Source organism: Cucumis sativus, chromosome 5, assembly GCF_000004075.3.
Source record: "Cucumis sativus cultivar 9930 chromosome 5, Cucumber_9930_V3, whole genome shotgun sequence".
Taxonomy (NCBI): domain Eukaryota; kingdom Viridiplantae; phylum Streptophyta; class Magnoliopsida; order Cucurbitales; family Cucurbitaceae; genus Cucumis; species Cucumis sativus.
Window position 1 is genome coordinate 12496381 of NC_026659.2, and position 16271 is coordinate 12512651.

The 16271-nt window shown below is 36.6% G+C and overlaps 1 protein-coding gene across 1 annotated transcript; it reads left to right on the forward strand.

The window, feature by feature from the left end:
- Window positions 1–9240: 9240 nt before the first annotated feature.
- Window positions 9241–15698, forward strand: LOC116403901 (uncharacterized mitochondrial protein AtMg00810-like). Its single transcript, XM_031885846.1, has 2 exons — window positions 9241–9444; window positions 15015–15698. Exons 1-2 carry the CDS (start codon window positions 9241–9243, stop codon window positions 15696–15698), a joined length of 888 nt encoding a protein of 295 aa, XP_031741706.1.
- Window positions 15699–16271: the final 573 nt, after the last annotated feature.

Consider the following 16271-nt stretch of genomic DNA (forward strand, 5'->3'; position numbering starts at 1 on the left):
ATCTCTTGAGCAACACCCTCCTTTTACGATTTGTTTTCACTACTGAGAAACCAGCAAATATCTTCACAAGAGCCTTATCATCTAGTCGCTTCAGTTAGTTACTTACCAAACTCAAGCTGACCGCCAATCTACCATCTTGAGTTTGAGGGAGGGTATCAAAGTAAATTCTTCAATTTATGCTTCCTTTGTTGAACTTGAATGTCACTATTGGTCTCGATCCGAGGAAGACAGTCCTTGTGCTTAAATGCTTTAGAATGGTATCAGATAAAAGTGTGATGTCTGAACCTGAACTTGGTGTGGTGAGTGAATTGGTATACAAGTGAGAGCAATTATCTTTGCTGGTTTTTTGATGATTTCAAAATCAAAGTCACGTGGGCCATATCATACCATTGTAGAGTAATGCGGGAGGTTCGTTGCTATTATCAATTATTAGATTACTAACCATTGTAGTAAATTTTACCAAAGACAAATTGATGAAAGGGACGAAAATAGGTTCACAAAAGATACATCAAAATATTTTATTTTTGAAAAACTGTTGGAGGGTAGGGTTTCCTATTGGTTTGAACAACCATTTGATTGACTGGGTTGTAAATATAATAAAAACCACTAAATTAAGAGTAAAGAAAAGGAGGGATGCTAAAAATAGATGAAGTGAAAGCAATAGATGGGTATAGTTTGTTCCAATGGGAAATTATAAATTGGAAACCCATTCCCTCGTTCCTTTCACCCTTCATTCAAAATAAAATTTGAAGAATAGAAAGGTCAATACCAAAAAAAGGTTAAAATGGCAGGCAACACCAACAAAACCCTTGCTATTGTGATGGTTGCTATGATCATGGTTTGTTCATTGATGGAAAACCCAACGAACGCAACCTCTCTCGATTATGGTGCCATTGGTAAAGGAGACGCAAGATGTAAAGATGGTAAATGTGAAATATTAGGAGATCCAGCCAATAATTATACAAGAGGATGTGAGCCTGAAGAACACTGTAGATCTGGATCACCTGGTCAATGATTCACAACATTTGCCTTCTACATCTCTATTCCACCATTCTATATCCTATCTCTCTTCCAATTATGACCATGGTGTAAAACAAGTGCATGTCATTCATTCATATATGGTATTGACCGGACATTTCTTTGATATTTAATTTATTAATTCAATGGTTTTATTAATATGTTGGATTTGTTATATCTTCCATTTCTTTGCGTATGTTTCTTAATATTCTTTTCAATTTTCTTCCTCTCGATTAGGTAGATAGTAGTTCGATATGATTTTTAATTCAAAATTAAAATTATGAAAAGATTTCATTAGTAAATTACCTCCAAATGTAATTAATAATTTAGACTTTTTAAAGCTAAAATTTAATTAACAATTTGGTTTCAAGAGGGTAAAAAGTAAGGCTGAAGGGGGGGAGAGAGGAGATAAAAAAAAATAGACAAAATCGTTAGATTGTTAATTACATATAGAATCGATTTTTGGATTCAATCCAACTTTAATTTTATGTTAAAAACTATGAAAGATCAAACTTCTACATAGCCATCTTAATTACTATATATGGGTGAAGGATAAGAGTGATTATTATTAACCATTCATTAATCATTGGACTTGCCCTACAATTACAGGTTACTAAATTAGATTAACATTTTAATTATCTCTTATAACCTATCAAATTTTTATTACAGAAAATCACTTTATTATTACCACTTTAATTATTGTTTCTTTTGTAAACAGTTCGTAATTAGATTTAATTTAGAAAGAAAATAATATTCTATGGACACCACTTTTCTTAATTTTGGAATGAGCAAATCAAACGGCTCTCTTTCTTCTCTCTTCCGACGATCATTTCTCTCCTTCATCCTTTTTCTCTATTGAATTTATGGTTGTGAGACACTTGCCCATGCCGTTCAAAATTTTACATTGATTTCCTTCTTATTGCTATACAGATTTATCCTAAGTCCTTAATTGGCAAAAAAACTGTAAGAAAAATCTTCACAATTCAATTTTTCCTTCTCTGATATTGGTTTGCTTCCGCTGTATTTTGATTTGTTAATTATCATTAATTGACAAATTAATATTAGTGAAGGTAAATTATTTCTACACCATTCAATTAACAAGATTTTGGAACAATCAACTATGTAGATTTGTCTATAATAAAAAAATGTGTTTTATTGAATATATATATAATGCAATAACACTCAAAAAAAAAAAAAAAAAGAAGAGATATATCTAATTTAAAATAGTTACAAACCAAGAGATTTTTGGTACACATAGTTCTTAACTAGGTGGATAAAAATAGATGATAGGATCAATTTTGAAAAACGAACAATAATTTAACACAACCATTTCATAACCATGTTTTATTCAATTACTCATTTGAAACAACATTGATAATGTCAATCGTAAACAGGTCTGATGAATATTATGGGGAATATTCTAGATCTTATTGATTTTTTTTTTTTGTGTAAAATAAAGAATACAATGATACATATACACTTAATTGGATAACGTATAAGGAAAGGATCAAAATATTCTAATTACAATAATGTATTCCTAGATTATTGTTAAATGACCTTAATTATGATGATAGATTATTGCTAAATGACCTTAATTACGATGATACCCTCCCTCAAACTGAAGTTGGTAGAGTAGAAACCACCTTGAGTTTGTGAAGTAAGAGAGTGAAACAAGGAGAATGGAGAGCTTTGGTGAAGATATCTGCAGGTTGATCAATGGTAGAGATAGATTGAAGATGGAGAGTGTTGCTTTGAAGATGATGACGGACAAAATGACAATCGTTCTCTATGTGCTTTGTTCGTTCATGAAATACATCATTGTGTGCAATCTGAATGGCACTGCGGTTATCACAATGGAGAGTAGTAGATGATGTTTGTGGGGCTCCCATATCAGTAAGAAGCCAACGAAGCCATAATAATTCTGAAGTGGCATCAGCTAGAGCACGATATTCAGACTCAGTGCTAGACCGAGAAACAACAGATTGTTTCTTGCTGCGCTAGGAGATAAGAGCATCACCTAAATAAAAACAATAGCCAGTGGTGGATCTTCTATCAGTAGGATCTCCTGTCCAATCAGCATCAGAGAATCCAGAGAGAACCAGAGAAGACTGTGAGGAGAACTGGAGACCATGACCCAAAGTGCCTTTAATGTAGCGAAGAATCCGAAGGACAGTAGTGAAATGAATAGTACGAGGAGCGGCCATGAATTGACTGACTATGTGAACTGCGAACGCAATATCAGGGCGAGTTACAGTTAAGTAAATCAAGCTACCAACAAGTTGCCGGTACAAAGTAGGATCGTCAAGGGGAACACCATCATAAGGAGTAAGTCGAACATTTGGATCCAGAGGTGTTGAGGATGTTGTAGAATCAGTAATACCAGATCGACTGAGTAGGTCAGAAGCATATTTAGCTTGAGATAAGTAATAACCATCAGACACGGAGGTGATCTCAAGGCCAAGGAAATAACTGAGAGGTCCTAAATCCTTCATCTCAAAGTGCTTTCCCAGGTAGCATTGCAATTCAGATATAGCTTGAGGGTCATCGCCTGTAATAATCATGTCATCAACATATAAAAGAAGGAGTACAATACCATTAGGTGTCTGGCGGGTGAACAAGGCTGAATCATGAGGGCTGGAAGTGAACCCAAGTTGAGTAATAGTGGAGCTAAAAGTTGCAAACCAGGCTCGAGGAGCCTGTTTGAGACCATAGAGAGCTCGTCGAAGAAGACATACTTTCTGATGTGGCGGAGTAGTACCAGGTGGTGGTTTCATATAGACTTCTTCAGATAGAGTTCCATTGAGAAATGCATTTTTAACATCCATTTGTAAGAGGGGCCACTGTTTTGCAGCTGCAATGGCTAAAAGACTACGAACAGACGTCATTCGAGCTACTGGAGCAAACGTTTCTTCATAATCAATGCCATATTCTTGAGAGTAACCTTTGGCTACAAGTCGTGCTTTGTATCGTTCTATAGAGCCATCAGAGTGCGTTTTGATTTTAAAGATCCATTTACAGCCAATAGGTTTCTTTCCAGGAGGTAAGTCCACATACTCCCAAGTATGAGTCTTTTCTAAGGCTTGAAGTTCTTCATTCATTGCTTGCTGCCATAATGGGTTAGTGCTGGCTTCCTTATACGAGGAAGGTTCAACTAAAGACATGATAGTGGAGAAACAATGGTAATCTTTAAGATGAGAGGGAATTTCTCTTACCCGTGTAGATCGTCGGATTGGTGCAGATTCAGGTTCCTCAAGAGGGGCAGATGGAAGATCCGGGAGTGCAGAAATATGGTCCGATTGAGTGGGCTCAGGTATAGGTAACATGCAAGGTGTAGTGTCAGGTGTTGAGTCAAGTGAGGGAAAAAGGTCAATAGAAGGATCGGTGAAGAATGGGTGAGAACTTGAAAGAGATTCATGGAATGAAGAAAGACTAGAAAACATACGATGTTCCCAAAAGGTGACATGACGAGATATACGTAATCGTTGAGAGATGGGGTCCCAACAACGAAATCCTTTATGTTCAGTACCATAACCCAAGAAGCAACATAGACGTGCACGTGGTTCAAGTTTGGTATGTTCATGAGGATGTAATAATACGAAACATGCACAACCAAAAATTTTTAGATTGGAGTAAGAAGGGGAAGTACCGTATAGTCTTTCAAAGGGAGAAACATTTTTAGTGACTTTTGAAGGAAGACGATTGATGACATAGACAGAGGTGAGGGCAGCCTCGCCCCAGAATTTTTCTGGACAAGCAGCAGATAGAAGCTGAGCGCGAACAGAGTCAAGAATGTGACGATGTTTGCGTTCAGCTCTTCCATTTTGCTGAGAGGTGTGAGGACAGGAGCGTTGAATCAGAGTGCCTTGCTGGGCAAGGAAGGAAAGAAGGTGAGAGTCCTTATATTCCATCGCATTATCAGTTCGAAAGATTTTAATTTTGCTGGAGAATTGTGTGTGAATCATATTTGCAAAATCAACATATATTTGATATAAGGAAGAGCGATGTTTAAGAAAGTAAATCCAAGTAAAACGAGAATAGTCATCAATAAATAAGACAAAGTATCGATAACCATTAACGGTAGTACAAGGAGCAGGACCCCAAATGTCAGAATGAATAAGGTCAAAAGGCTTATTACATAGAGAGGTGGAATTAGGAAATGATAAAGCAGGTTGTTTTGCAAGTTTGCAATTTAAGCAATCAAAATGACTGAATTTTGAGACATTATTCAAATTACCAGTAGAAACTAAATTACGAAGTTTATCAGAGGATGCATGACCTAGACGAAGGTGCCACTGATATATAGTGGTATCAGTGATTGGTGTAGAGATAGGTGGAAACTCAGGAGATTGCTGAAGATATGTAAGCTCAAATAATCGTCCCACCTTCCATCCCGTACCAATCACTTGCCCCATTTGAGAATCCTGAACCTGACACCCATGAGAAGAAAAGATAACAGTTAGTCCGAGATCACAAAGTTGGCCAACAGAAGCTAGGTTGAATGTGAGTTTTGGAACATGATAGGTGTTTGACAGTTTTATGGTGGGTGTGTTAACAGTACCAACGTGAGAGATAGGCATATGATTACCATCAGCAGAGTGAATTGAGGGAAGAGATTGAACATGAGTAGGTGAGGATAATAATGAAATGTCAGCAGTCATATGATTGCAACAAGCTGAATCAAGGAGCCAAGATGTACCTGGAGTGACGGCAAGAGCAGTAGAGTTGGAAGAGATCACCTGTTTCAGTAAGTCATGAAGATCATTTAACTGAAAATTCTGAGGTGTGGTGATATCAGATGAGGTAGCAGCAGCAACAATAGGTGGAGAACTGTATTTAGTGGAGGACTTGGGTTTATATGGAGCACCAGGAGGGTGGGGTGGGCGGTGGGACAGTTGTCCAAGATATGACCTCGTTTGTGGCAATACCTGCACTCAATAGTAGGACAATTAGCGAACTTATGACCATGAAGTTTGCAATTTTTGCAGAAAATAGACTCATTAGCCGATCGTGAATGGGTGGTTGCAAGAGCGACAACAGAGGGCAGAGAGGAAACAATGCCAAGGCGTTTTTCCTCAAATAAGATTTCTTGTATGGCAACATCAAGAGTCGGCAGAGGGTTACGATGTAACAATGCAGCACAGACTGATTCATACTCTGGGCGAAGACCCATAAGAACTTTGATGAGGCGAATATGCTCCGGTTTGATTTTTGCCTGATCTAACTGAGTCCAGATTGGTTGAAGAGTTGCAAGATACTCGTTCACAGATTGTCCTCCCTCCTGATTTAGACTAACAAGTCGAGAGTGCAATTGGTAATAGTGAGCAAGTCCAATAGACTGAAAACGTGTGGACAGAAAATCCCAGAGTTCTTTTGCCGTATCAAATGCATCAAATTGTGTGTGAATTGCTGGAATAGAGGTGTTACCCAACCAAGTGATGATCTGATGGTTTTTGCTATCCCAATCCTCAAGACGTTCAATGTATTTGTCGGTTTCTGCAGTCGTTTCTTGAACAGTGACATCAGATGGGTCTGTATCAATATTTTCAGTGGTGTCCATCGGAGGAGTAGGTTTGACTGGTTTAGTGATATCTCCAGTAACGATACGCTATAATTTTCGACCTATCAAAAAGCTCCTCATTTGGTGGGCCCAAGTAATATAATTAGTTCCATCGAGAATGGTGCTAATGGGACGAGCAACTTCATGTTTCTCCATCTAAAGATAATTAGCTGCTGCTGGTTCACAAAATATTGGTTGTTGACGAAGATTTGCTGCTGGTTCGTTGTTGTTTCTTTAGATATGGGATTCGAGGCTGGAGTTCGCAGCTGGGATTTCACTAGAATTATATTACTTCACGGCAGGGGGTTACCAACAGGTGAGCGTCTTCACGGCAGGAGGTTGCTGGAGTTCGCGGCGCGATTGTTTCTTCACGGCAGGGGGTCGCCAGCAGGTGAGCGACTTCACGGTGAGGTAATGTCTTCACGGCAGGAGGCTGCGGCAAGGACCGAGGGAAGATCTGGCGTCTGGCATTCGTGGAAGCGTCTTCACGGCAGAAGGTTGCGGCAAAGAGATTGAGCGAGGGGAGATCTGGCGTTCGCGGAAGCGTCTTCACGGCAAGGACTGAGGGAAGATCTGGCGTCTGGCGTTCGTGGAAGCGTCTTCACGGCAGAAGGTTGCGGCAGGGAGATTGACCGAGGGGAGATCTGGCGTTCGCGGAAGCGTCTTCACGGCAGGACTTCACGGCAGAGTTTTTCCGGCGGCGGCGACGGTGGCGAGTACAGTAAATCTAGGGTTTTGGCTCTGATACCATGATGAATATTATGGGGAATATTCTAGATCTTATTGATTTTTTTTGTGTAAAATAAAGAATACAATGATACATATACACTTAATTGGACAACCTATAAGGAAAGGATCAAAATATTCTAATTACAATAATGTATTCCTAGATTATTGTTAAATGACCTTAATTATGATGATAGATTGTTGCTAAATGACCTTAATTACGGTGATAAGGTCAATAAATTAAGCAAAACCACCCAAGTGTGTGCAAGAAAATAGAAATGAGAAAGCATGCAATTCACGGATGAGAGGGAGGCAGTCGAGACAAGAGAGAGAGAAAAGGCAGCAACCCAAAAACACATAGAGAGACTATTTTTCTGCAAACGGAGCCGGCCGACGAGAAGAGAGGAAGACGTCGGAGTATTGACGTCAGCTAGTTGGCAGGATGGAGCGAGTTTTTCCGGCATGTATGGCGTGGTTTGACGTTCCTCCGCCGTTTTCTGTGGTGGTTTGATGTAATCGCAAATTGTTGTTATCTTGTTAGTGTACATAGTTCTGTTCTTAACAAAATCCCTCCAAACTGATGCTTAGAGTGGATCTAAACCAAATTGGACATTGTGTTATCTGGTTTTAGCTTGAAGTAATTTCTAACAAGAATGGTTGCTTCAAAAAGACAAATATAAAGTGAAATTGATTGCCTCATTCTCTTCACCCTCATTCAAACTAAAATTGAAGCTTAAAGAAAGAAGTAAAGGAATAAAAAATGGCAGCCTGCACGTATGAGATGACGAGTTCTAAAATTTTCAAGCTCTTCGTTATATTTATTTTGAGTTATACATTATCTTAATTCATTGGGTTGCTATAATTATAACTTATTTTGCTCCACCTAGATTTTTAATGGCCAAAGTGAGTTTAGTTTGGTGGTATTAAAATGACTTTTTTATTTAAAAATCGAAGGTTTAGTTTTACTATGCAATTATTGTACCAAAAGAAATTTTTATACCTATTTAAATCAATTTATTTCATTAGTTTTTCTTTGATCATCATAACACGTTTACTTACATTTACGCACATGTAATGAAATACTTTAAAAAAAATAGGAGAAGTGAAAACAAGAAAAATAAGAACAAGTAATAAACATATATATTTTTTAATTTCTATGTATTCTTCGTCAATATTTATCTTATTTTAAGAAATTGCAATTATAACAAATTCTATTAGCGAAATGCTTATATGGTCGATAAATTTGCATGACCTACCAATAATAGAAATTTATTATTGATATACTATGTGATATTTATAATTTTTTTCAAATATTGTTAGATTCTAATGACTATATTTACGACAAAATTTTTATATAGAAAACTACATATAACCAGGCATTTGATCATTTGGTGTTTTGACCATCAGGCAACTTAACCATTACACGAGCAGATCAAAGAAGGCGTTGTGACTAGACGAGATAACTACACATTACGCGAGATACAAGGCAAGGAAGCACACGTTCTGTCTAAGGCGTTAAGGCTTCTTAACACATCACTCCTTCTAGGCGAAGTGCGACATTAATTTTAAGACTATCCATTCTACTGCGGTGGCCAAGACCATTCCAAGGCGATTTCACGTCCTCTAAGCTCAACCGCCCTTTTCTCTTTGAAGGAGCACACTTCAAGAGATGTAAGCAAAATATGTTGTTCTTCCTTATGTTGAAGAAAGTTGTTGTCGCCTGGATCATTGAAAAACCAGAAGTCTCAGAGACCAATCCAACTAAGGAGCAAATCAAGAATCTTATAGCATGGACGGAGATCAACTTCATCTATAAGAATTTAATTCTTAATGGTCTTACTATTGAGCTGTATGGTTATTACACTACTATATCTACTTCGAAAGAAGTATGAGATGCGTTATCCAAGAAGTACACGGTAAGCCGATACTTGAGATATCAAATGACTGATGATAGATCCGTGGAGGCTCAATCGCATGAAATTCAGAAGACAAGACATGAAATTATTAGCGAAGGTATATCAATTGATGATCAATTTCAAGATGCGGTTATCATTGACAAGTTGCCTCAACTGTGGAAGGATTTCAAAAACACTATACGGAACAAAACCAAGGAGGCGACGAGAAGACATGACCAAAAGGAGGAGGTGAACACGATTTCCAGAACGCAGTCCACCGCAATTCTAAAACCAAACCTGTAGCTGAAAGAGAACAAAATGAAACGAGGTTCGAATAAACAGAACAACTCGCAAAAACCCCAATCCAGAAGTACAGTACAAATTGTTTGTTATAATTGTAATAATCTTGAACACTTATCTAAAAATTGTAGAAACGAGAATCATCCTGTTGTGCTAGTGAATCTGGTAGAAGAAGAATTAGTAGTTATAATCACATAAGTTGATGTGATTGGGAGGTCTGAAGGTTGGTGGTTGGACACTTGTGCATCACGCCATGTTTGTCATAACCTTAGTTTGTTTAGAAAATATAATGAGATCAAGGATAAGAATATCCTTCTGGGAGATCATCACACAACTAATGTGGCCGACTTTGGATAAGTAGAACTAAAATTCAGATATGGAAAAATGCTTGTGCTGAAGGAAGTTCTACATACTTCTTAAATTTAGAAGAATTTGATCTCCGTATATCTCCTCAACAAGGATGGCTTCACGCAAACAATAAGATCAAGCTTGTTTACTTTAACTAAAAGCAATATATTTGTGAGGAAGGGCTACGCTACTGATGACATGTTTAAGTTGGCTACGCTAGTGATGGCATGTTTAAGTTGAACTTGGAAATTAATAAGAAATTATCTTCTGCTTACATGTTGTCTACTTTTAATATTTGGCATGCTAGACTTTGTCATGTAATAAAATATTAATTAGCAACATTAGTAGGTTGAATCTTATTTCTAAGTTTTTTTTGCATGATTATGAGAAATGTGCACGTTGAAGTCATGCTAAGGTAACTAAGACTTCATATAAATCTGTAAATAGTGTAACTGAACCTCTACATTTAATTCGTTCTGATTTATGTGAATTTGATGGCATGTTAACTAGGAACAGTAAAAGGTATGTTATAACCTTTATAGATGATTGTTCTGACTACACTTTTATTTATTTGCTTAAAAATAAGAATGATGTCTTAGACATGTTTAAGGTATTTACAATTGAAATAGAGAATCGGTTTAACAAAAGAATTAGGAGACTTCATAGTGATAGAGGAACTGAATATGATTCAGTTGCTTTTAATGAGTTTTATAGCTTTCTATGAGTTTTATAACTTAAAAGGAATAATACACGAAACAACTACATCTTATTGGATATATGTTTGTTCGAAGGACCTGAATAGAGGCTGATGCGCGAACTGAACACTCAAACAAATGACTTGATTGAATCTGAAGATAGGTAAACTAAACACGCAAATAAGCTAAGATTCGTCGTTTTAGTGTTTCATTGCTATGAGTTGAAAAGGTCCTTTGAGTTCAAGTTGGGACTCGGCAATGAAGATTGGTTGAGAAGTTTCGCTTACTAGGCTTTTCGACAAGTTGTTCCTTGGGAACCTCGCGTGGAATGTTAGGCAGCATACCTCCTTTTGGTCGCATGATGTGGCAGAGGGGTAGGGAGTGACAGACTATTAGGATGTGTATTAACACGTACAAAGTCCCTCGGGATCACTACCTTTCACAGATCTTTGACTATGTTCGTTCAATAGGTTTAGCAGTCTGTCATGGCATGTTTTATGAGTGGTCCGATGGGATCACTTACATTCTCATATTATGTGTGTTCCTTCGAGTTCACCAACAGATGAGAGTGTTTTTACGAGATCACTAGATTTCATATGTTCCATTGAGCACACTTTAGTTTTTTGCACCTCCTAATGGGAAGTTAACAGATCATCTAGCGAGACTAGTAGTGGGTCCCTTACTGGATATATGTTTGTATACATTCTTTTCTATGTTTAATGTTTCAGGCAAAGGTAGAAGTTATGGAAAGTTGGCGAGCAACAGGAAGGACATGTGATTTGCCATATGGGGACTCAGTTTTGCTTTCTCTTTTCATCACATGTTTTTAGTATTTTGACTTTAAACATTTTGTTTGAACTCGTTAATTATTTCATGTTATTACTAGAATTTATGTCTTAAAACTCATAGTTTGTAATCATATCCTATTCAATAAAGTCATCATTGATACTATAATGTTAAAGCCTAAACTTGAACTTTATGTAGAGACATAAACATGGATCAAGTTTGAGTATATATCCTAAATAGTCTATAGTATATGAATACGATTGGACACCTTATTCTGGAGACACTATGGATGCGACATGCTTTGTAGTTAGTACAAACGATATGATCTTAAATTGTTCATGTAGAGACATGGAAGTTGGAGTATCTTATGTAAAGAGTTTGCATAAGACTGAAACCATGAAATAGTCACTTTGAGGTTATAATGACGTTGACTTTAATAAAAAACTATTTCGTTTATAGATATCCAATATAACTTAATCTTAATCTTGAGCTAACTATGGACTTCTGTTCAAACAAAATTATCCTTAGATCTGCGTAGCTGAGGGCAGCTCAATGGCGCTGGCCCAATAAGCCTCCCATTTTAGAGGTAAGACCGGGTGGATAACTAGGGACATAGGGTGCAAGATGGAATTTTTTCCTACCCGCTTTAGGGTTAGTAGATAGGTTGTTTGCTTAATGGCTGAATGCAAGTCTTGAAAAGGGGCCCCATCCTCTCGTTGGCCCGAGAGGAATTCGATTTAGTAGTTGGACCTTGAACCAATTGTTCGATAGTGAATTAGTGGGACTTAAAAAGCAAGATATAATCTCGGGGGTAAAACAGTACTTTAACCCAGCTGAGGTTATTAACAACCTGTGAAAGATTAACTTACTTATCATGGTTATATCACATAGACACAGATATATCTATAGTAAGGGGAGTGCAACTATGAGATTTTAGTGAAATGACCTATTACTATATGTAGATTTGTTTATAATCAAAAGTGTGTTTTTATTGAATATATATATATATATATATATACATACATATATATGTAATGCAATAATACTTAAAAAGTGAGGGATATCTAATTTAAAATAGTTATAAACCATGAGATTTTTGGTATATACATATATTTCTTAACTAGGGTAGATAAAAATAAATGATAGGATCAGTTTTGAAAAAGGACAATAATGTAACACAACCATTTTGTAATCGTGTTTTATTCAATTACTCGTTCGAAACAACATTGATAATGTCAATCGTAAACAAGCCAATCAATTAAGCAAAAATCAGCCAAGTGTGTGCAAAAAAATAGAAATGAGAAAGCAATTCATGGATATTGATCGGTAGAAAATGACAAGTATTTAAAAATGGGTGTTTGTAAATCTTTCATCTTCTTCCTTGGGTCTTTTCATTATGGAAAAGAAGAGAAGGAGAGGATGAGAGGGAGGCGACTGACAAGAGAGAGAGAAAAGGCAGCAACCCAATAACATAGAGAGATTGTTTTTCTTCAAACGAAGCCGACCAACAGGAAGAGTGGAAGACGTTGGAGTATTGACGTCAGCTAGGCGGTGGGATCGTGCAAGCTTTTCAGGCGTGTATGATGTGTTGACAGCGTCTGACATGGTTTAACGTTCCTCTGGCGTTTGACGTAATCACCAAATTGCGTTTGACGTAATCGCCAAATTGTTGTTTTCTTGTTAGTTTATGTAGTTCTGTTCTTAATAAAATTTATCACGGATAGATCACTACGAGTCTATCAGCGATAGTTTTGCTATATTTGCAATTTTTTAAAAATGTTGTTACATCTTTAATTATTATTTCTAAAAATGTTGTTACATCCTAAAACGATCATTAATTACAATTTTTCTATTTATTTTGAGTTATATGTTGTGTTAATTAAGTTGTGATAATAACAACTTATTTTGCTCCACTTAAATTTTTTAACTAAATTTTTAATAGTAAAAGTTAGTTAAGTTTGGTGGTATTAACAATGACTTCCTTATTTAAAAATCGGAGGTTTAGTTCCCTACTATGCAATTATTGTATCAAAAGAAATCTTTACGTCTATTTAAATCAATTTATTTCTTTAGTTTTTTCTTTGATCATTATAACATGTGTACTTACATTATGCACATGTAATGATTTACTTAAAAAAAATGGATAGTTGCAAATTTAGCAATTAAATTCAAAATAATTAAGTATATAGCAACATTTAATTTTTTTTGCAAATATAGCAAAATTTGTCATATTCTATCAATGATAGAGTCTATCACTGATAGATCATGTTGTAAAAATTAGTCTATCACCAATAGATCATACGAGTCTATCAGTGATACAAGTCTATGATCGATAGTTTTGTTATATTTGCAATTTTTTTTAAATGTTGCTATATACTTAATTGTTATTCCTCCAATGGTAATCCATTACAATTACCCTAAAAAAAATATAGGAGAAGTGAAAATAAGAAAAATAAGAACTGAGTTACTTATAGGAAATGAACATATATTTTTTGAAATTTCTATGTGTTGTTCGTTAGTATTTATCTTATTTTAAGAAATTACAATTATAACAAATTATGTTAGCGATATGTTTATATGGTCGATAAGTTTGTATGTCCTATCAATAATAGAAGTTTATTATTGATATATTATGTTTGATTTACAATTTTTTAAAAGTATTGTTACATATGTTAATATTTTAATTCCAATGACTGTATTTACAACAAATTTTTTATACAACAAACTACATATTATTCCATATTTTCAAATTAATGGAATTAAACATTTTGAAAATTGAAAGAGCGAATTTATCAATTTCTTACACATCCACCATTCACATTCATATGTTTAGGTTATTAGAAGGAAATATGTTTTTGAGAAGTAAAATATATACATATGTAAAACAATATAAGTAGTTTTGATTATAAGGGAGATGTAACACTTCATTTTTTGAGATTTACAACATATATAATGTCAACGTAAAGGAAATACTGCAATAACTCTAGCAGAGAAGAAGCGATGGCCATGAGAGACCAACTATGCCTACTCCATTAGTTCGTCACCAACTAACCAACTCCATCACACTCTCTGTAGCCACCATCGTCGCAACCATTCTCTTTCTTCTATTTCATTCCTCTCACTCATCTTCTTCAACAACCCCACATCCCATGGCTACTCGAACCTTCATCCTCTAGCTTCATGGATTGGGAGATTCGGGTCTGGCCAACGAACCAATTAAGAGCCTCTTCACTTCCCATGAGTTTAAACGCACTTCCGGGTTAAAGACCCATTCGATGCAAGTGGATTTACAAAAGCAAGACTCACTCTGATGGCACTATTGAGCGTTAGAAGGCTCGTCTTGTTGCGAAATGATACTCGAAAGAATATGGGATTGACTATGAAGAAACATTTGCTCCTATGGCTCGAATGACATCTATTCGCAGTTTGTTAGTTTTTGCTGCTGCCAAGCAGTGACCTCTTCTTCAGATGAATGTCAAGAATGTCTTTCTTAATGGGACCCTTTCTGAAGAAGTTTATATGAAGCCACCACTTGGTACTTCTCCTCCTCCTAACAAAGTGTGTCTTCTCCGTGGCGCATTATATGGTCTAAAACATGCTCCACGAGCATGATTTGTCACATTTAGCTCCACCATTACTCAACTTGGCTTTACCTCCAGCTCTCATGACACTGCACTCTTTACACGACAGACACCCCATTGTATTGTTCTTCTTCTTGTTTATGTTGATGATACGATTATTACTGGTAATGATCTACAGGCCATATCTGACCTACAACACTATCTTGGTCAACATTTTGAGATGAAAGACCTTGGATCTCTCAACTACTTTCTTGGTCTTGAAGTCTCTCGGCGCTCGGATGTTTATTTGTTGTCTCAAGAAGAGTATGCCTCTGATCTTTTAGCCCGCTCAGGCATCATCGACTCCATCACATCTTCAACACCATTAGATCCCAATACCCATCTAACCCCTTTTGATAGTGTTCCTCTTGAAGATGTAAGCTTATATCGACAACTTGTTGGCAGTCTCATCTATCTAACAGTAACTCGTTCAGACATTGCATATGCTATTCCCATTGTTAGTCAATTTATGGCTGCTCCGAGAACCATCCATTTTACTGTTGATCTACGCATCCTTTGCTATGTCAAGAAAACTTTAGGACATGGTCTTCAGTTTTCTTCTCAATCTTCTCTTGTGCTGTCTGGCTATTCTGATGCAGATTGGGCTGGAGACCCCACTGATCGACGATCTACCACAGGTTACTGTTTCTACTTAAACGATTCTCTCATTTCATGGCGTAGTAAGAAACAAAGTGTTGTCTCTCGTTCCAGTACTGAATTAGAATATCGTGCTCTTGATGATACTACCGCGTAACTTCTATGGCTTTGTTGGCTCCTTGCTGATATGGGTGCCCCTCAACAGGGTCCACTCTCCTTCATTGTGACAATCGTAGTGCTATTCAGATTGCTCACAATGATGTCTTTCATGAACGTATAAAGCACATCGAAAAGGACTGTCACTTTGTTCGTCATCATCTCTTGAGCAACACCCTCCTTTTACGATTTGTTTTCACTACTGAGAAACCAGCAAATATCTTCACAAGAGCCTTATCATCTAGTCGCTTCAGTTAGTTACTTACCAAACTCAAGCTGACCGCCACTCTACCATCTTGAGTTTGAGGGAGGGTATCAAAGTAAATTCTTCAATTTATGCTTCCTTTGTTGAACTTGAATGTCACTATTGGTCTCGATCCGAGGAAGACAGTCCTTGTGCTTAAATGCTTTAGAATGGTATCAGATAAAAGTGTGATGTCTGAACCTGAACTTGGTGTGGTGAGTGAATTGGTATACAAGTGAGAGCAATTATCTTTGCTGGTTTTTTGATGATTTCAAAATCAAAGTCACGTGGGCCATATCATACCATTGTAGAGTAATGCGGGAGGTTCGT

Excerpts from the sequence above, each read along its gene's own strand:
- LOC116403901 (XM_031885846.1), top strand. The coding sequence starts at position 9,241 with ATGACTGATGATAGATCCGTGGAGGCTCAATCGCATGAAATTCAGAAG. Across the intron at positions 9,445-15,014 it reads GACATGACCAAAAGGAGGAG|ACACCCCATTGTATTGTTCT; the intron begins GTGAACACGATT and ends TTTACACGACAG.